General features: G+C 46.3%; 4 protein-coding genes across 6 annotated transcripts; 2 read left to right on the top strand and 2 right to left on the bottom strand.

The window, feature by feature from the left end:
- Positions 1-274: 274 nt before the first annotated feature.
- LOC114782466 (seipin-like) lies at positions 275-5,006 on the bottom strand. 2 transcript variants are annotated; one of them, XM_028968346.1, is made up of 10 exons: positions 4,896-5,006; positions 4,760-4,818; positions 3,917-4,219; positions 3,756-3,828; positions 3,521-3,664; positions 3,304-3,405; positions 1,300-1,397; positions 1,083-1,209; positions 889-982; positions 275-727 (listed from the first exon to the last, which is right to left on the bottom strand). In XM_028968346.1, exons 3-10 carry the CDS (start codon positions 4,189-4,191, stop codon positions 534-536), a joined length of 1,107 nt encoding a protein of 368 aa, XP_028824179.1. In that variant the 5' UTR covers positions 4,192-4,219; positions 4,760-4,818; positions 4,896-5,006; the 3' UTR covers positions 275-533. The 2 variants fall into 2 exon arrangements, with proteins under 2 accessions (XP_028824179.1, XP_028824178.1); XM_028968345.1 differs by having other exon boundaries at positions 3,304-3,438.
- Positions 5,007-6,123: 1,117 nt separating this feature from the next.
- On the top strand, positions 6,124-10,881 carry LOC114782460 (cathepsin F-like). Its single transcript, XM_028968340.1, has 14 exons — positions 6,124-6,493; positions 6,589-6,708; positions 8,170-8,251; positions 8,467-8,528; positions 8,618-8,690; positions 8,816-8,929; positions 9,005-9,153; positions 9,223-9,319; positions 9,394-9,474; positions 9,550-9,669; positions 9,767-9,831; positions 9,910-10,000; positions 10,098-10,156; positions 10,289-10,881. Exons 1-14 carry the CDS (start codon positions 6,245-6,247, stop codon positions 10,361-10,363), a joined length of 1,437 nt encoding a protein of 478 aa, XP_028824173.1. The 5' UTR covers positions 6,124-6,244; the 3' UTR covers positions 10,364-10,881.
- An 872-nt stretch (positions 10,882-11,753) lies between these two features.
- On the top strand, positions 11,754-14,126 carry LOC114782429 (probable RNA-binding protein EIF1AD). 2 transcript variants are annotated; one of them, XM_028968285.1, is made up of 5 exons: positions 11,754-11,905; positions 13,217-13,333; positions 13,416-13,524; positions 13,597-13,705; positions 13,779-14,126. In XM_028968285.1, the coding sequence occupies exons 2-5, from the start codon at positions 13,247-13,249 to the stop codon at positions 13,972-13,974; spliced, it is 501 nt and encodes a 166-aa protein (XP_028824118.1). In that variant the 5' UTR covers positions 11,754-11,905; positions 13,217-13,246; the 3' UTR covers positions 13,975-14,126. The 2 variants fall into 2 exon arrangements, with proteins under 2 accessions (XP_028824118.1, XP_028824119.1); XM_028968286.1 differs by lacking the exon at positions 11,754-11,905 and adding an exon at positions 12,666-12,847.
- LOC114782428 (N-acetyllactosaminide beta-1,3-N-acetylglucosaminyltransferase 2-like) lies at positions 14,070-17,642 on the bottom strand. Its single transcript, XM_028968284.1, has 2 exons — positions 17,537-17,642; positions 14,070-15,962 (listed from the first exon to the last, which is right to left on the bottom strand). Exon 2 carries the CDS (start codon positions 15,954-15,956, stop codon positions 14,586-14,588), a length of 1,371 nt encoding a protein of 456 aa, XP_028824117.1. The 5' UTR covers positions 15,957-15,962; positions 17,537-17,642; the 3' UTR covers positions 14,070-14,585.
- Positions 17,643-19,067: the final 1,425 nt, after the last annotated feature.

Here is a 19,067-nt window from a genome sequence, read left to right on the forward strand (position 1 = left end):
TTTGTTTGAATTGTTGCTGTAATCGTGAATACGGTTGTTGTCGTAATTGTGTATATTGTTATATTTGTTTGTATTGTTGCTGTAATCGTATATACGGTTGTTGTAATTGTGTATATAGTTGTGTTTGTTTAAATTGTTTCTGTAATCGTATATACGGTTGTAACTGTATATTGTTGAGTGACGTTGCGTGAAAAGTTGTTGCTGCATAAACAAATCCTCAGCAGTTCCTCCAACAACCTCCCAAATGAATGAAAATCAAATGCAAATCCAGCTGTTACCGTCAACACTGAGCCTCTTATGAATTTTATTGATGAAAACAGAATCATTCACGTTCACCCTGCATGTGTGTGAGTGTGTACATGGAGCACATAGAGTACTGGAAAGTGCATTTTTTTGGAGATGATAGAAGGCACCCAGCACTCATATCAATAATTGTTATTTGGTAATTATCTTTGTTGTAAACAGTAAAAACCATGTTCTGCTGTAATGTAGTCAGCGTAGAAGGAAGCGTTAATATCATTGATGGGCGGCCCTCAGGAAATGGTGCAGTTGACCTCTTCAGGTCGTGGGGGGGAACTACAGAAAACTGCAGCGTCCGTCTCCTCGACATGCACGTCACATGGCGTCTCCTCACTAACAGAACTTGTGGTCTCCACTTCAGACCCCTGTCCTGCAGAACCGGTCCCCTGCTCGTCAGTAGACTGGGCATCAGGCACATTTTCATCACCTGAAATTGATTCCATTTCAGTCAACTAAAACACAGAACATAACAGCCATGTTCACCAACGTTCCACACAACAAGAGGCCACGAACAACAAACAGCTGAAGATGATGATGATGACAAGCCTGCTCTCATGTGTAGACCACAACACTAATTCATCGGTTTACCTGTGTGACCGTTATTAGCACGCAGATCTGTAACCATGGCAACATCTTCACTCCTGTCATGTTGATGGGTCACCAAACGACTCAGGTCCCTGACCTGAGACACACACATGTGCACACATACACACACACAATGAACCTGGTTTAGTGCAAGACACCGTAAAGGTGTGTGTGTGTGTGTGTGTGTGTGTGTGTACCGGTGCAGAAACAAATCGTCTCCAGCTGAACTGGGCAGAGCTGAGTAGGATGAGTAAACTGAGGAAGCCAAAGTTACTGGCCACACCCAGAAGTGCTGACAGGCCAGGGAACTGGTACAGGACGTATCTGCCACCAAACACACACACACAAACAGTTTAGCAGAACTGTAGGGCAAATTAAACAAAACACACTCACATAAATCACTGTGTGTGTCACCTGATGCCAGTGAAGTGGGCGTGGACCAGAAGTACAGCGGAGTAGATCTGCACCCTCTGAGACTGGAGCTCCACCACGACTCCAACCGTGGGAAGGTACTGAGGAACACAGAGCACTCAGCTGACTAATCAGCTGCTACCCAGACTTTACTAGATCTACTGTACCCCATACACAACTACTCAAACCTTACTACATCTACAGTACCGCATACATAACTACTCAAACCTTACTAGATCTACTGTACCCCATACACAACTACTCAAACCTTACTACATCTACAGTACCGCATACATAACTACTCAAACCTTACTACATCTACAGTACCGCATACATAACTACTCAAACCTTACTACATCTACTGTACCCCATACACAACTACTCAAACCTTACTAGATCTACTGTACCCCATACACAACAATCAAACCTTACTAGATCTACTGTACCCCATACACAACTACTCAAACCTTACTACATCTACAGTACCCCATTCACAACTACTCAAACCTTACTAGATCTACTGTACCCCATACACAACTACTCAAACCTTACTAAATCTACTGTACCCCATACACAACTACTCAAACCTTACTAGATCTACAGTACCGCATACATAACTACTCAAACCTTACTAGATCTACAGTACCCCATACACAACTACTCAAACCTTACTAAATCTACTCTACCCCATACACAACTACTCAAACCTTACTACATCTACAGTACCGCATACATAACTACTCAAACCTTACTAGATCTACAGTACCGCATACATAACTACTCAAACCTTACTAGATCTACAGTACCGCATACACAACTACTCAAACCTTACTACATCTACAGTACCGCATACATAACTACTCAAACCTTACTAGATCTACAGTACCGCATACATAACTACTCAAACCTTACTAGATCTACAGTAACGCATACATAACTACTCAAACCTTACTAGATCTACTGTACCCCATACACAACTACTCAAACCTTACTACATCTACAGTACCGCATACACAACAATCAAACCTTACTACATCTACTGTACCCCATACATAACTACTCAAACCTTACTACATCTACAGTACCGCATACATAACTACTCAAACCTTACTAGATCTACTGTACCCCATACACAACTACTCAAACCTTACTACATCTACAGTACCGCATACATAACTACTCAAACCTTACTAGATCTACTGTACCCCATACACAACTACTCAAACCTTACTAAATCTACTGTACCCCATACACAACTACTCAAACCCTACCAACAAACCCTGCTACTCAAACCTTACTAAATCTACTCTACCCCATACACAACTAATCAAACCTTACTACATCTTCTGTACCCCATACACAACTACTCAAACCCTACCAACAAACCCTGCTACTCAAACCTTACTAAATCTACTCTACCCCATACACAACTAATCAAACCTTACTACATCTACTGTACCCCATACACAACTACTCAAACCCTACCAACAAACCCTGCTACTCAAACCTTACTAAATCTACTCTACCCCATACACAACTAATCAAACCTTACTACATCTACTGTACCCCATACACAACTACTCAAACCTTACTAGATCTACTGTACCCCATACACAACCCCATAATAAACACCTTGATTACCTTGAACAGAGTTCAAGATTCGAGATTCAAGCAGGAAGAGAATCAGAAAGAAGATGTATTTTTGGGCATGCGCACTCCAATCAGGTAGCGACAAGCCTGAACACCAGGCAGGTTTTGTTTTGCTGATTTATTTATTTTTGTATATATTTGTCATCGTGATTTTTTTCCCTTTTTGTGTTTTTGGATTCTTTCCAACCACCTCTGTGTCTTCATCCCTGCACACCATCACCTCTCAGGTTGTTCTGGAAGGGGGAGTTATCACCCCCATTACAACCCCATACACCCCTATCAAACTCTACCACCATATCCCGACTAGAACTACTGTACCCACCACTCCTCATGTATATAGGAAGAGCGGCTACTTACTGCATTCTCCCTGTAGGCAGAGAAGAGCTCAATGGTGACCACCTGCTTCTGTTCAGTCACCCCCGTCAGCAGGAGAGGAGAGAAGAGCAAGGTGCCCACAGACTGCAGCAGGGAGGAGCGGTAATGCAGCATTGTCTACAGGTGAAGGTTCAAGCGAGATCAGAGTCTGTGACCTCTGACCTGTACGTGAATATGTGTTGTGTGCCTATAAACTCACAGATCGAGCGGAAGTGCTGATTACTTTGCCACCATGGCTGTAACATGACATTTTCACCATGAACATCCCTAAATTCTGATTGGCTGGCGACTCTGGCATGTCCAGGTGCAGGGAGATGCGATAGGGCTGACCGTACGTCATCACCTAGCATGGGCAGCAAGAAAGAGCAGCTCTCACCATTACAGAGCAGCATCGTTGAGGATCTCTCCAGGAATCAGGTGAAGACACGAGGTACCTGTTTCTGACCATCTTGGAGCAATGAGATGTTGGCTCGAGGGAAGGAGCAGATGGCGGAGTCACACTCCGCACTGAGGGGTAATTAACATGAACTCATTACAACTCATCCTGAGAGGGAGGCCGCAGCGCCCCCTGCGGCACACTCGCGCGCGTACACACCTGTAGAAGAAGTGCACCGGTGCGCTGTAGCTGGGCGTGGGCATGTACGAGTAATAAAAACTCCCGTAGAGGAAAGCCGCCACCCACAGCAGCAGCGTCAGCAGCAACATCAGCAGCGCCAGCTGGAGCGCCCCCTGCCACAGGCGGAGGAGCAGCTGGCGGCCCGCGTCCTGCACCCTCTGCACCAGCGCCCCCACCTGGCCTACCAGCTCCTCTGCGGTGGGCGGCCGCGGGTCCGCGTCCTCCACTTCAGACTCCATCTTGTAGCTCGCCATTGGGGCCACACACCGCACTTCTTTACCTCTGACGGAGAAGAACAGGGAGGAACGGACATGCAGATGAGTTGTGGATGAACATGTGACAGGACGCAGGAACAGGCCGTGAAATCAGCCAGTGACTGATATCTGAAGATGGTTTGAAGGGAACGATTGTCCAACTGGTAATGTCCGAAATGTGGAGAAGCCACAGTCCTTCCAAGAAAATGCTTGTGTGGAGCGGAACGTACAACCACAGCGTCATCCAGCAGAAAACAACATCAAATGACCCAACGAGGAGAAAGGAATGTTCACCAAACGCCTGGACCATTCCCTATGTCTTACTGGCCTGTCAGCGACATCTGCAAGTAAAAATCCTGCATTGTGGAACATCTACGGCTCCGGACTTCGCATAATGAACCACAGAATTCATCGGCTGACAGGAGTCACACATAATCTCATTTATCCAGGAAATAAAAACTCCACCTTGAAGTGACATTGTGGTAAAAAACTATAAATGACTTTTCATGCTATTTATAGTATACAGCATTTACAAAGCAAGGCACAAGGTGAGAGGTCAAACATTTACCTTCAGCTTCAGATGTTCCGTCAACTTCTGATGATGATGTGATGCCCAGTCTTCTGCTCCTAACAGAATAAAAATGATCTAAAGCTGAAATCAAAGCCCCAAAATCTCTTGTCTTGGCGGTTAAAAATAAACTCACCAATGTGAAATGTGGAGCTGAACAGTGAGTGTCTCGATGTTGAAACGCTTGACTCTTCACACGATTTGTGGGCCAAGTTCCTCCAGAACAGGACATTTACCAAACGTCCCCAAGTGCAAGCCACGCCTTGTTGTTCTACATGCTTCTAATGGCCGATTCATCACGGTGAGCAGGCGGTGGAGGACGAAACACTTGGACAGTCGACAGAAGAGGAGGGAACTGGGGCAGAAAACTTTATCAGAAACCCCGGGATGGGTGGGTGGGCGTGGCCAAGTTAATTTCATCGGGAAACTGGATTAGGAAATGACCTGTGCAATTTGGGAAAAGGGCGTGGCTGTATTTTTTAATGGGTATGATCAACTTTTACACAAGTGTATTTACACACTGACTGGCAACGTTATTAGAGACCTCGGAAGATTTAGATTAAATCACAGTTGAAAAAGTATTCATGCTCAGGCCTTTCCAGACCTTTATTTGTGGTTTTAATGTTAATGTCACCCATAGGGTGTCACACAGTGACATGGTGGTTTGCGGCGTAGGTTGTCAGTTTGAATCCTGGAGTTGGAGTTTACATGCTCTCCCTGTGTGTGTGACTGAATAGTGTGTGTGGAGCCCTGCCCTGGGTGAATCCTTGCATTATTTACACTGTAAAAAATTATTACACTGGTGACTATAAAAAAATCAAAGCCAAGTCAAGTCAAAGTCAGCTTTATTGTCAATTCTGCCACATGTACAGGACATACAGAGAATTGAAATTGCGTTACTCTCAGACCCATGGTGCTTACAAGTAACATACAAACAGTAACATTAAATACAAGGGTATAAAAATAAGCAAATGTATAAAAAAAACACAATATACAAATAAGGGCACATGGTGGAGAGGTGAACAATGTAGTGCAACAGAGATTGTAAGTGTAAAAGTGACAAAGTGAGGTAGTTGGCAGACCAATGCTGCACAGAGTGACTGGTGCATGGTCAAATTTTTTTTTTGTGTGTGTGTGTGTTAGAGTTCAGAAAGTTTGTGGAGCAGAAGATGTTGTGTGTTTGTGAGTGTGATTGAATGTGTATGTGATTAAATTTTGTGTGTTAGTGAGTGTGTGATTGAATGGTGTGTGTGAGTGTGTGTCCGGACTGAGCGCTTCTGGAAAGTGAGGTCACGTGAGAGAGAACGTCACGTATTTTGTTTTCAATCTGGCAACCCGGTTCCACAGGCCCCGCCCCCCGCCTCCCGTCCAATCACCGGCCCCGTAGCTGCCAGGCCGCTGTTGTTGTTGTTGTTGTATTTGTAGGTCGCGGGTATTTTAGCGCCGGCAGTGAAATTGAATTAGAAATTAATTTAATTTTGAACAATGGCCGCCCGCCGCTGCCACTGTCACCCCGCGGCCTTGCTGCTGGTCCTGGCCGCGCTGGCCGCAGCCTTCGGCCCGGATGGATCCTCGCCTCGGCCCGGTGTCGGAGCTCCGGGTTCCGCCGTCCGCCTCCAGGAGTCCGACCCCGGGGTGGTGAAAGCCGTCCGGTTCGCTGAGGAGCGATACAACCGGGGATCCAACGCAGCGACCATCCGGAGGGTCATCAGGGTTTTATCCGCCACCAAACAGGTAAACCGGGAGGGCAGGAGAGCGGACCGCTGTGAAAGCAGTTTTGCGTGTGCTGCGTCAGTAAATGTGTGTGTCGGTGTGTTTGTTTGTTGCAGCTGGTTAAAGGTGTAAAATACAGAATTACAGTCGAGATTGGAAACACGATGTGTAAGAAGAACTCACAACTCGGTGTTTCTGATGGCTGTGCGTTCACGTCAGAACCTCAAAAACTCAAGGTGAAACACACACACACACATTCATACACACACACACACACACACACTCACTCACACATTCATACTCGTACACACACACACACACACACACACACACACAGGAACACATTCATACACGAAAGCACACACACTCACACATTCATACTCGTACACACACACACACACACACAGGAACACATTCATACACGAACGCACACACACTCACACATTCATACTCGTACACACACACACACACACACAGGAACACATTCATACACGAACGCACACACACTCACACATTCATACTCGTACACACACACGTACAAACACAGGAACACATTCATACACGAACACACTCACGCTCACACACTCACACATTCATACTCGTACACACACGTACACACACACAGGAACACATTCATACACGTACACACACACTCACACATTCATACACGTACACACACACTCACACATTCATACACGTACACACACACGAACACACACACATTCATACACGTACACACACACACACACACACGTACACACACACAGGAACACATTCATACACGAACACACACACCCACTTACACACACACATATATACAAACCCTAATGTTAACGAATTAACTGTTCTTTTTATTTGATAATAATCAAGTTTTAGAGGATCCTGGTGTGGGACCCACTGGTGCGGGACCCTCTGCTGGTGTGTTGATCCAGCCCATGGTGCCGTGCAGCATGTGACTGGGATTTTGATGTATAATATCTCCCACATACAGACCCAGAGTCGGTCACATGACTATTTATCGGCGGCGCGTGACTGTTTTGATGATTCAGCAGAACTTGGCTGCACAGATCAGTAGTGTTGTAGTCTAGACCCCCTAAACAGAGACCTGAGGGTCTCCGGACCAAGACACCGCCGAGACTTGAGGGTACCAAGAGCGGAAACAGACTAGGGCTAGAATTGCATCACATTACCTAAATCAGCTGTAGAGAAAAAAGGCGTGGCTACGTGTCATCACTCATCAAATCAAATCAAGGTGAATGATGGTATGTTCCACTCCACTGCCAGGCTGGTAGGCAGACTGAAGTGGGTCCAGTGATGAGCTCACCAGGACCGTAGCTGCGCCAGAACCAGCCAGGTCTTCTCTTGTGTGGGTTTTCCAGAGCTCTGGTTGAACATGCGCTCCATCACTGCACACAGTTGATCTGATGGCGTGTGGACCTGTGGCCTCCTCAGTCCCGTCCTGACCTGGATGGTTGAGGCAGACATGCTGGAGCCGTGTGCTGGACGCGTACTGGACGTTGTGTTTGGGGGTGGTGAGCAGTGTTAGTTGGTGAGGTGGGACGGCAGTGGGGGCGGGGGTGTCTGCAGCCGATGGTGGGTACGGTGTTGTCCACACAGACGTCGAAACCAAGACAAGACCGAGAACCAGTGAACAGTTTTCATGAGTGAAACACACCGGGTGTCTTCCTGTTGTACAGATGGAGGTGTGTGTGTTTGAGGTGTGGGACGTCCCGTGGCAGAGCAAGTCCACCCTGGTCAAGCAGAAATGCCAACCTGCAGGTGAGTACTGGTGGTGGTAGTAGCCTAGTCTCAGGTTCAAACCCCGCTTACTACCGTCAGGCGACTGACCCTGTAACGACCTCGTAACTTCGCTCTGGGCGTAAATACAGCATATCAGCTCCATGGGGTCTTCACTGAACCTGCTCAGCATTTCTGGATTATGGAGCTGGAGTTTCAGCCTGGTGTACAGTGTCCTGATGTTCTCTTCTCTCCAGTTCCTCCTAAAGAACCAAGAAAAATGGCTTCTGTCCCGCTGTCTGTCAGTGAACCTTCACAGGTGAGATGATCTTTCAGATCTCTGCATGAAAGGTCATGCTGCAGGTCACATGGGTTCATCTAGAAATCCCTGCTTCTGATCTTCATTAGGAGTCTCTGGAATTGCTGACTTTGTTTAAAGAATTTATGGAAAAACATAACCGAACCTACAGCAGTCAGGAGGGTGAGTTTCTCCAATGCACCTTTACATCTCGTTGTTCCTTGAAAAGTGACGCTGACAATAAAAGATTTATCTTATCTTAGAATTTCTATATGGGGGGTTTAACCTTTGACCTCTGACTTACACAGAGACTGAGAAACGGCTGCGGATTTTCAAGCAGAATCTGAAGACGGCACAAACCCTACAGTCACTGGAGCAGGGGACAGCCGAGTACGGGGTCACCAAGTTCAGCGACCTGACGGGTGTGTGTGTGTGTGTGTGTGTGTCTGTGTGTGTACCAGATGGATGTAACACGCTTCTCCTCTTCCTCTCTGCAGAGGATGAATTCAGGATGTCGTACCTGAACCCCCTTCTGAGCCAGTGGGCTCTTCAGCGCCCCCTCAAGCCAGCGGCCCGGCCCAGAGACCCCGCCCCTGCCAGCTGGGACTGGAGAGATCATGGTGCCGTTGGGCCGATCAAGAACCAGGTCAGGGGTCGGGGGTCGGGGGTCAGGGGTTCCTGTGTGGCTGTAATAATGTTTTATTTGTATGTGTAGGGCATGTGTGGTTCTTGCTGGGCGTTCTCTGTGATTGGGAACATCGAGGGTCAGTGGTTCCTGAAGAGAGGGAGCCTTCTGTCCCTTTCTGAGCAAGGTGAGGACTACACACACACACACACACACACAGATGCGACATGACCCTTGACCTTTCATTTTTGTTGCTGACAGAGCTGGTGGACTGTGATAGGCTGGACCAGGCCTGCGGGGGCGGCCTGCCCTCCAATGCGTATGAAGCCATTGAGAACCTGGGTGAGGAATGAACCCTGGGATTCCTGTAGAACGTGTTGGTTCAGAGCTGGTCACCACGTGCACGTTCCTTTGCAGGAGGCGTGGAGACGGAGACGGACTACAGCTACACGGGACATAAACAGCACTGCAGCTTCTCCAGCGGGAAGGTGGCCGTCTACATCAACAGCTCGGTGGAACTGGCCAAAGATGAGAGTGGTGAGCAGATCTGGTCTAGTCTCCATCGGCGGCCAGGTTCTGTGGTTGGTTCACCATGCTGGTGTCGTGATGAAGGTCTGTGGTCCTTTTTCTGCAGAGATTGCTGCCTGGCTGGCTGAAAATGGTCCAGTGTCTGCTGCCCTGAATGCTTTTGCCATGCAGGTAAAAATACGTTCCGCTGTTCTAGTTCTTTTACAGCGGGATCTAAATGGTTCCACCGGTACCCTGTCTGTCTCATAGTTCTACAGGAAGGGAGTCTCCCACCCTCTGAAGATCTTCTGTAATCCCTGGATGATTGACCATGCTGTGTTACTCGTTGGTTTTGGAGAAAGTGAGTAACAGAATTCAGATTTGCCTTTGACCTTTACTGACCTTTACTACATTCTATTCCATGAATCGAATCACTACGACACGCTGTGTGTTCGCAGGGAAGGGTGTTCCGTTCTGGGCCATCAAGAACAGCTGGGGAGAAGACTACGGAGAGCAGGTCTGGTGAATTGAATAAAATACTCTGACTATTTTAGTAGTGTACTGATGAATAATTATGCAGATCAGGGTGGCGGCTGTATAAATGATGCATAAATGGGATTATAATAGTCCTTCATTTGTGTCTTTCCAGGGTTACTACTACCTGTACCGAGGAAATGGCCTCTGCGGGATCAACAGAATGTGCTCATCTGCAGTGATTAACTGACACACACACACACACACACACACACAGTGGACTCCATTGGACTGCAGTATTTACCTCCATCAAAATTTCAGCATGTGCTTTTCACAGCTTTCATAGAGCACAAACATGACACTTCTCTAGGTAATTATTAACATTTAGATTTTGTATAGCATTCATAGTAATTCTTTTAAGTAATGTTTTAGTTGATATGTGTTTTAAACGTTAATTATTTAATAATAATTATTAACGACTTGACAGCATTATAAACTGAGGCTGGAACTGCATTCAGGTGTAGTCATGGAAATGATTTGGCATTTAGAAGTATAGGTGCACTAGTTATTAGATGTTTTACTGTGTTTCGATATTTCGAATCTGTGGATTTGTTCTGCTGTAATTAGCTTGTGATGATGATGTTTCACTGAATTACGCTGCATGACTGTAGTCAAACTAAAACAATGATGCATTTTACTGAGAATTTTTGCATCTCATGGTTTGTGTCTCAATACAGTGCAATGAAATAAACTGCACCATTCCTACTCCTGCGGTGCAGTGTTCTTCATTTCTACATGAATTCACTTCTGCTTCAGCAGAACTAGAATGACTCGGGTGGCCAACCGTCCCAAATTATCCCGAACATCCTGAAATATGGGTGGTTTTGATTTGTCCCTTTCGGGGCAGCTCCAGTCCCGTGTTCCAATCACAGCCTCGCTGGCCAATAATAGATTCCTGTAAGCAGGCAAAACTCATGCAAACATTCTCCACAGCATCTCCAGACTTTCATCTGTGAAGAGCACAGTGACAAATTTGCCAATCTTGGTGTTCTCTGGCAAATGCCAAACATGCTGCATGATGTCGGGCCCTCATACAACAACACCAGCATTTATTTCTTATATAACCCAAAATCACATACAGTATGTCTCAATGGGCTTTGACAGACCCTACATTATGATGCTACAGGTCCATTTGAAAATCCCTGAAGCTTTAGTTGTTACGGTGGTGGTGGCTGTGGTCATCAGCAGACACATGCACATTTGAAACTAAATGTCTTTGGAAATTCTAGATAAAAAGTGTATGTCCTGCAGCGTCGTCACTTGCAAGAAAGTGTCCCTCATTTGGCTTTAAGAAAGTTGGCATATTAAGTTCTTTACTTTTACTTTACTTTACTTTACTTTATTTTGCAGACGCTTTTATCCAAAGCGACTTACAGGAGGAAGACACCAGCAATTCTCGTTCGATTTCTATAGATTTTGAGTTTACAAGTGAACATGAATAACACATGGCCTATTTATTAATTTAATAGATAATATCCCCCTGTATTCAAATAAATGCAATAAGATGGACACAATAAAATAACTAGAAGCATTCTGTCGGGATTGACTCCATTACCCAAAGTCCTCAGCGATGTCCAGGAGTGATGACGTCACTGTCGTACAGGAAGCGAATCCACGCGTTTCTACACGTCCCAATAGTCACGGGTTTCTTTAAAAAATAAATCCTGCAGCGGGTTTCTGGAGTAATTTTATGCAGCAAGTTGTGAAGTTCGTCCAGAGACGCATTTTAAAGGTAACGTCTCTTTTATTTAGTGGCCTGTGGACGTTTCCGCGGCTCGTATGGAGACAGTAGAACGGGTCCAGCAGCCTGTTTTATTAAACAGAACCATGATGAAGGACTAGAGGCTCTAGAACCACATGCACAGGCTGTAGAGGAGACGAATCCTCCACATCCTTCATATATAAACCGTTTTATATACTGTTTACTATATATATATATATATATATATATATATATATATATATATATATATATATTAATTAGTGGTGGGCTGTTAAGTGCTGCGTTAACGTGAGACTCTTATCGGGCGATAAAAAAATATCGCCTTTAATCTATTCACAAAGTTGTGTTGGGAGCTGGTCTATACTACGCAAGCTATTGTGCCGGAGTTAAATGGTTACACTAGATTTTTAAGTATATTTCTTCTTTCTTGTGTCTTTTATTTTCTTATTTTCTAAAGACTTTTATTTTGTTTTTGAGACCCGGTTCAGGTCTCTTGGACACATGGCGTGAGTTGTGAGAGGTGTGCGGGGTTTTGTGTGCAAAAAGTTATTTCTTTCATTTTAATTTATGTACATATTAGGAATATTTTGCATGTGTGTTATTTTGTGAATATTTTTCTTATGTTCTTTTAATACTGTATATTGTAGAGAGAGGTGCAGAAAGACGCGATGTTCTGACGCGACCTTGCTTTTTGTACAGAATACACTTTGCACAGAAAATCTCTTGGGTGTCAGCTCATCATTTGTGGTTCAAGAAACGAAATCAAGAAGTTCCACAACGCAGAAGAAGAAGCGCTACACTATGATGACTTTCACCTTGATATTTTAGCGCGGATGTGTACCTAGCCGAATTGCACTGTAGGGGGCGAGAACGAGTCTTCGAACTGTGAAATTACCTCATCAAACGTGACATCGCAACATGGATGCAGCTATTTAACTGAATAAACAGTTGGTAAACACAAGTACATCTTATTGAAGATCATTTATTTTCATCACCAATTATCATAGTAGAACAGCTTTCTCAAGCAGTTTGTGATGCATTTTGGAAACAGGAGATGAGCCCCTGGTCTAATGCGCCACCTGGCTTGAGAAACCCGTTCTCAAAGACTTACTTCTAGTCATTATTTGGGTAGCACACATATTCTGAATGCCTTCGGCAGAATTCAAATGAGCCATTTTAATCTAGATTAATGTAGATTAATTTTGTTTACTCTAGATTAATCTAGATTAATTCCCTAGATTAACCCTAGATTAAGAAAATTAATCTATGCCCACCTCTAATATATATATAACAGCCCCCGCTGTTTTTTTTTTTTTTTAGCTGGAGACCGAATAATTGACGTTTTGCAGAATGTCTCAGGCCACCAAACGCAAACATGTCGTGAAGGAGGTTCTCTGCGACTTCATCAGGCCCACGGAGAAGCAGCAGGTCGTGAAGGTGCGTTCCTCAGCCACCAGGATTCTTCTTCACGGTGTGGACCACGTTTCAGACACCTACTGTCATTCTTGTCACCCTGCAGGTTGTCGGCAGCCCTGGTAACAACTTGCACGAAGTGGTGACCGCAGGCGGCGAGCAGTTCCTGGTCAGCATGCCCACAAAGTTCCGTAAGAACATCTGGATTAAGAGAGGTGAGGAAGTGCTTTTCATCTCCTCCAAATCATTGCCTGAAATACCTGCTCAGAACGTAAACCCTCCTGCAGGCCACTTTGTGATCATGGATCCTATCGAGGAAGGAGACAAGGTGAGAGGAGAGATCAGCTCCATCCTGTACAGAGAGCACATCCACCATCTACAGAAGCTGGGAGTCTGGTGAGTTCCTGCCGGCGCCGCCGTGGTGCGGGTTCTTTTACACGTTACACGACTTCCTGTTTCACACCGGCAGGCCGGACGGCTTCAACCAGCAGAAGGAGGACGACAGGCGGAGAGGAAGAACGGAAGCAAAGGAACAGGGCGAGGAGGAGGAGGAGGGCGATGACAGCGATCTTTTTGTGAACACAAACCGGACAAACTGTCATTACAGTGAGAGCGAGGAGGACTCTGATGATGATGAAGAGGAGGAGGAGGAGCCTGACGAGTGACTTTAACCGTCATTCTACTTCCACAAAATAAATAGCATGTGTAGAGTAAATTAGAAGGTTCTTGTTCTTTGTAATGACAGACAGATGAAAATGAATTTAGAACGTTTAGAACATTTTATTTGTCATGAATATAAATATCTGTTGAATTTAAAGACAGCGGATTCTGTAGAAGTATGTTGATGCACATTTACCGGTATCAGAAATTGCGGTTTTATATGAAACGCGACACGCGCCGTGCCACAATATCAAGGTGGAGAACAGATTTTATTTCATAAACTGTCTCCTCCAGACGATGGAACCTGAAATGAACTGAGACGGGTCCTTTCCGGGTGGTGAACTCCCACGCCGCTGGAACCGGTCCGTCCGGCGCCGGCGGAACATTATTCAGGAATTTCAGGAATTCATCTTCCAATCCCATGAAGGTTCAAACGTCCAGCCTGTGGCGTCACTCTTCAGTAGAGGAGCGGAGACGTTCTCTCCATATCTTCCTCTCTTCAATTTATGTCCACAAGACTTGGCAGAACTAGAACCCGTTCACACGGTTCTACTGTGCCAGATAAACATCTGGGCAGTTGGTAGAATACTGATGAATGATTGGACGTTCTGGTCCTTCAGAGGTCCCCCGTCTGCGTCGGTTCAGGGTCGTTCAGAAGCTCCACCCTGATGGAGGCGTTGATGCAGTCGAGCGGAGGAGCCTGGACCTGGACCTGGTCCCACAGCTGAAGGACCTGGACCGGGGTGCGGCGGTGGACCAGCAGGATGGTGCGGTAGGCGCAGGTGCTCTGCTCCTCGCTCTCGTGGAAGTCGAAGGTGAGGAAGGCCGGACTGTGCCGGGGGACCACGCCCAGCCTCTCCAGGCACATGCCCAGGTAGACGCAGTCGATGGGGTAGAGGTGGACCCTCTGCGAGACGCGGCCGAGCCGCAAGGCCAGAGTTCCCGAGTACACCGTCCCTCCGCCGGCCAGGTAGACCGGGTACAGACCCTTGTAGAAGCTCTCAGGAACGAAGAACTCGCTGATCCACCGGACCGGAGCAGCGAAGCGGATCACGTTCCCCATGATGAAGTCGCTCATCTTCCCAGGACGCCGCTCTTCCTCCTCCTGCAGGTGGTCGATGAGCGCCGGGGTCCTAACGAAGACGTCGTCGTCCGCGCTGAAGACGAAGTGCGCCCTGTGGCACCGCTCGGAGAACCACTTCCAGAAGAGCACGTTCTTCAGGGTCAGGTTGAAGAGCGTGTCCCGGAAGTCCCACAGCAGGATGTCTCCGTACGTGGCGCCTTCCAGTTCCAGGAGTCGGTTCCGGATCCCGTTTTCCATCTCATCGTCAGCGGCCACCAGGAACACCCTGCGCACCAGGCCGCCCCGCTGTCCCCTCTGTCCCTTCACCACACCGTCTTGCCCCCACGTCCTCCGAATGACGTGGCGGCGCTCGAAGTTCATCTGATGGCTCTTGATGGCGAGCAGGAGGAACGGCGCTTCAGCCTGGTCCTGCAGCCCCCCGTCGCACAGCTGCGGCTGGTCCAGGATCAGGGGAAAGTCCCGGCAGGCCATGGACAGGGTGAAGGCCCTCATCTGGTCGGGCAGGTCCGCGAAGTCGGGCAGCAGACGGGCGGCGGTCACCGCGTCCCAGGCGCAGTCCTGCTGCTTCACGGGGAAGCGGACTCTCCGCTGTCCCAGCTGTGGACGGAGGATGGGGTTGTGCAGACGGTCCTGCAGGTGCTGCAGCCAGTTCCACAGACCTCCTTCGTCCACCCGCTCCTTCCAGAAGGTTCCCAGCGGCCGGGCAGCACAGCTGGCGTTGGTGGCAGCTCCGGGCGCCACGAAGTGGTCGGGCAGGAGCAGGGACCTGCTGACCGGGACCAGGTGGCTGTTGTAGGCCGGGGACATGGACAGGCAGACGGCCAAGGTGACGTAGATGAAGAGGGCCAAGGCGAGGCAGGGCAGACAGCAGCAGACGAGGACGAAGCGGCGCTTTAGAGCCATGAGGGGCTGAAAAAAGGAAAAGTTGTTTAATGTACAGTAAACTCCGGACGAATTAAATACCGAGACGGATTTAATGTAGCGTAAACTCCGGACGAATTAAATACCGAGACGGATTTAATGTACCGTAAACTCCGGACGAATTACATTTAAATACAGAGACAGATTTAATGTACCGTAAACTTTGCACTAATTAAATACTGAGACGGATTTAATGTACCGTAAACTCCGGACGAATTAAATACAGAGACGGATTTAATGTACCGTAAACTCCGGACGAATTACATTAAATACCGAGACGGATTTAATGTACCGTAAACTCTGGACGAATTAAATACCGAGACGGATTTAATGTACCGTAAACTCCGGACGAATTACATTAAATACCGAGACGGATTTAATGTACCGTAAACTCCGGACGAATTAAATACAGAGACGGATTTAATGTACCGTAAACTCCGGACGAATTACATCAAATACCGAGACGGATTTAATGTACCGTAAACTCTGGACGAATTAAATACCGAGACGGATTTAATGTACCGTAAACTCCGGACGAATTAAATACAGAGACGGATTTAATGTACCGTAAACTCCGGACGAATTACATTAAATACCGAGACGGATTTAATGTACCGTAAACTCTGCACTAATTAAATACCGAGACGGATTTAATGTACCGTAAACTCCGGACGAATTACATTAAATACCGAGACGGATTTAATGTACCGTAAACTCCGGACGAATTAAATACAGAGACGGATTTAATGTACCGTAAACTCCGGACGAATTACATCAAATACCGAGACGGATTTAATGTACCGTAAACTCTGGACGAATTAAATACCGAGACGGATTTAATGTACCGTAAACTCCAGACGAATTACATCAAATACCGAGACGGATTTAATGTACCGTAAACTCCGGACGAATTACATTTAAATACAGAGACAGATTTAATGTACCGTAAACTTTGCACTAATTAAATACTGAGACGGATTTAATGTACCGTAAACTCCGGACGAATTACATTAAATAACGAAATGGATTTAATGTACCGTAAACTCCGGACTAAATCTGTCTCGGTATTTAATGTAATTAATGTACCATAAACTCCGGACTAATTACATTAAATACCGAGACTGATTTAATGTACCATAAACACAGCAGAAAAATAAAAAGGTACATAAATAAGCTGCAGGCGTCCCAGTTAAAATGAGATATTATGAGATGGGACGGGACTTTAATGAAATAAATGCTGTAAGATCCACAACATACAAACTGTAAATGGTTTTTCAGAACAGTGATTTTAACATTTTAACTGGAGTATTCTTCACGATCGGAAATTGAACAGCCGGAAGTTGTACTCAATCACACACACTTTCTCCCTCGAAAATACAGGAACTTTGCAGCAAAAGTCATGGATCAGTATCGCCACTCCAGACTGACCGCTTTTAACTTTAATGCCTATAAAATTCCGTAAATGATCCGAGGTGCTGAGAGCGTGTGGTCCATAATTTACAGTAAAACACACATTAATATCAATATTAATCAGCATAAACGTGACCTGAACCAGGATGTACCTGAGATGATGGTCCGTGGTTATTTCTCAGAAGACATCTGTGGAGGGACTGTTTGAATCGGACTCCACTGGCTGTTCTTTATTGTTCAGAGGACAGGAAAAACCAGAAATTCCTCATTGTTTTTACAGAACCGGTTCTCTGTTCAATCCACAGGTGAAATCTCGGAATGATGAATTCATATCTGGAAACTTGTGGAATTTTTTCAGATGAGGCACCATCAGTGGAGATCTACACAGTTGAGGAGGTGGTAGTGTCCTGGTTGGTTCAAATTCTGGTACACAGTCATACACGCTATGACATGCAGTGAAGTGCTTCTGCTGGTGGCCTCAGTATTTCGAATATTACAAATTCAAACCCAGGTTCAAACCCCACTTACTACCATCGTGTTTCAGAGCAGGACACTGAACCCGGAGTGTCCCCAGGGGGGACCGTCCCCTGTCACTACTGACTGTAAGGCGCTCTGGATATGGTGTAAATGGCGTGTAGTGAATGGTGTAAATGTAGGTGGATCTCTGAAGAACCGGCTGAGCTGCAGTTCCACCCACTACACGGCGCTTCCACTGCGACATCAACACACAAGAACCAGTCACATTCACCGGCTGGAAGAAGGTCGATTTATTCTTTTTCTTATATGAACAAGTGGTGTTTTCTTTTTCTTCTCAGAAAACTTGCAAAATCTTCTAGCATATTCCAGGTCTAGAATGAACATGGGAGAAGAGGGATTTATTGCTTAATGTTGAAATGAAAAATAAAAAAGGCTCCACACTTCTTCTAATTCCATGCATCAACCTGATCCCCTAAACATGCAACGAGACCTCGGGATGGACCCAACGGAACAGGGATGAATACACACAGCTGGCAGAAGAACATTTTTTGAGTGTGTGAGGGTGTCTACATGTGAAGATACAAGGACCTTTTCCAATCTCAGATAAACGTGAACAGGAAATGTTCTCTTGGTTTTCTTTTTACGTTGTTCATCATCCTGAACCAAACAACACACATCAGCCATAACAATAAAACCACCTGGCTAAAGTTCTAAACATCTCATCTGTGGTACAGAAATGGTCCTGACCTTTCTAGACCTCTGAAGGTTCTACCATCAGGGAATACGGTCTCCAAGATGGCGAGAACTTGGTCAGTCCACATAAAAGCAGGTTTCCCAGAAGAACCAGAACATCACACTGCTGCTGCTAGCTTGTCCTCTTCCCATGGTGCATTCCGGTGTCTCACACACACAGATGATCCTTGTAGAAGCTCTTGATGTTGGACGAGGGTCAGCACGATAGGATGAGACCAGGTGGACAAGTCTTCACTTCAGGCAGGTGGATCGCCAGTTCTCTATACTTTCCATTCCAGTTCAGGTCCACGTCTCTGCTCAGCAACTCTAGTCAACATTTATGAAGACCAACGTTCAGCACCATCGCCCTGCAGGTGGACCACATCAGAAGCAGCGAAAATGACGTCGGGAACGCAGCAGAGGATGATGGGAGCTGGAGTTGTGTATGAAGTCCTGAGACAGAGTCGCTAACAG

The sequence above is a fragment of the Denticeps clupeoides genome, unplaced genomic scaffold (assembly GCF_900700375.1).
Source record: "Denticeps clupeoides unplaced genomic scaffold, fDenClu1.1, whole genome shotgun sequence".
NCBI lineage: Eukaryota > Metazoa > Chordata > Actinopteri > Clupeiformes > Denticipitidae > Denticeps > Denticeps clupeoides.

What these genes read in the sequence shown, in the direction of transcription:
- LOC114782466 (XM_028968345.1), bottom strand. Translation starts at nt 4,191, where the DNA reads ATGGCGAGCTACAAGATGGAGTCTGAAGTGGAGGACGCGGACCCGCGG. An exon ending in TCCAAGATGGTCAGAAACAG is followed by an intron (nt 3,665 to 3,755) that starts GTACCTCGTGTC and finishes TGCCCATGCTAG; the next exon opens with GTGATGACGTACGGTCAGCC. An exon ending in GCCCACTTCACTGGCATCAG is followed by an intron (nt 1,210 to 1,299) that starts GTGACACACACA and finishes GTTTGGTGGCAG; the next exon opens with ATACGTCCTGTACCAGTTCC.
- LOC114782460 (XM_028968340.1), top strand. Translation starts at nt 6,245, where the DNA reads ATGGCCGCCCGCCGCTGCCACTGTCACCCCGCGGCCTTGCTGCTGGTC. An exon ending in TTTTATCCGCCACCAAACAG is followed by an intron (nt 6,494 to 6,588) that starts GTAAACCGGGAG and finishes TGTTTGTTGCAG; the next exon opens with CTGGTTAAAGGTGTAAAATA. An exon ending in TGAATGCTTTTGCCATGCAG is followed by an intron (nt 9,832 to 9,909) that starts GTAAAAATACGT and finishes TCTGTCTCATAG; the next exon opens with TTCTACAGGAAGGGAGTCTC.
- LOC114782429 (XM_028968285.1), top strand. Translation starts at nt 13,247, where the DNA reads ATGTCTCAGGCCACCAAACGCAAACATGTCGTGAAGGAGGTTCTCTGC. An exon ending in GAACATCTGGATTAAGAGAG is followed by an intron (nt 13,525 to 13,596) that starts GTGAGGAAGTGC and finishes ACCCTCCTGCAG; the next exon opens with GCCACTTTGTGATCATGGAT. An exon ending in CTACAGAAGCTGGGAGTCTG is followed by an intron (nt 13,706 to 13,778) that starts GTGAGTTCCTGC and finishes TCACACCGGCAG; the next exon opens with GCCGGACGGCTTCAACCAGC.
- LOC114782428 (XM_028968284.1), bottom strand. Translation starts at nt 15,956, where the DNA reads ATGGCTCTAAAGCGCCGCTTCGTCCTCGTCTGCTGCTGTCTGCCCTGC.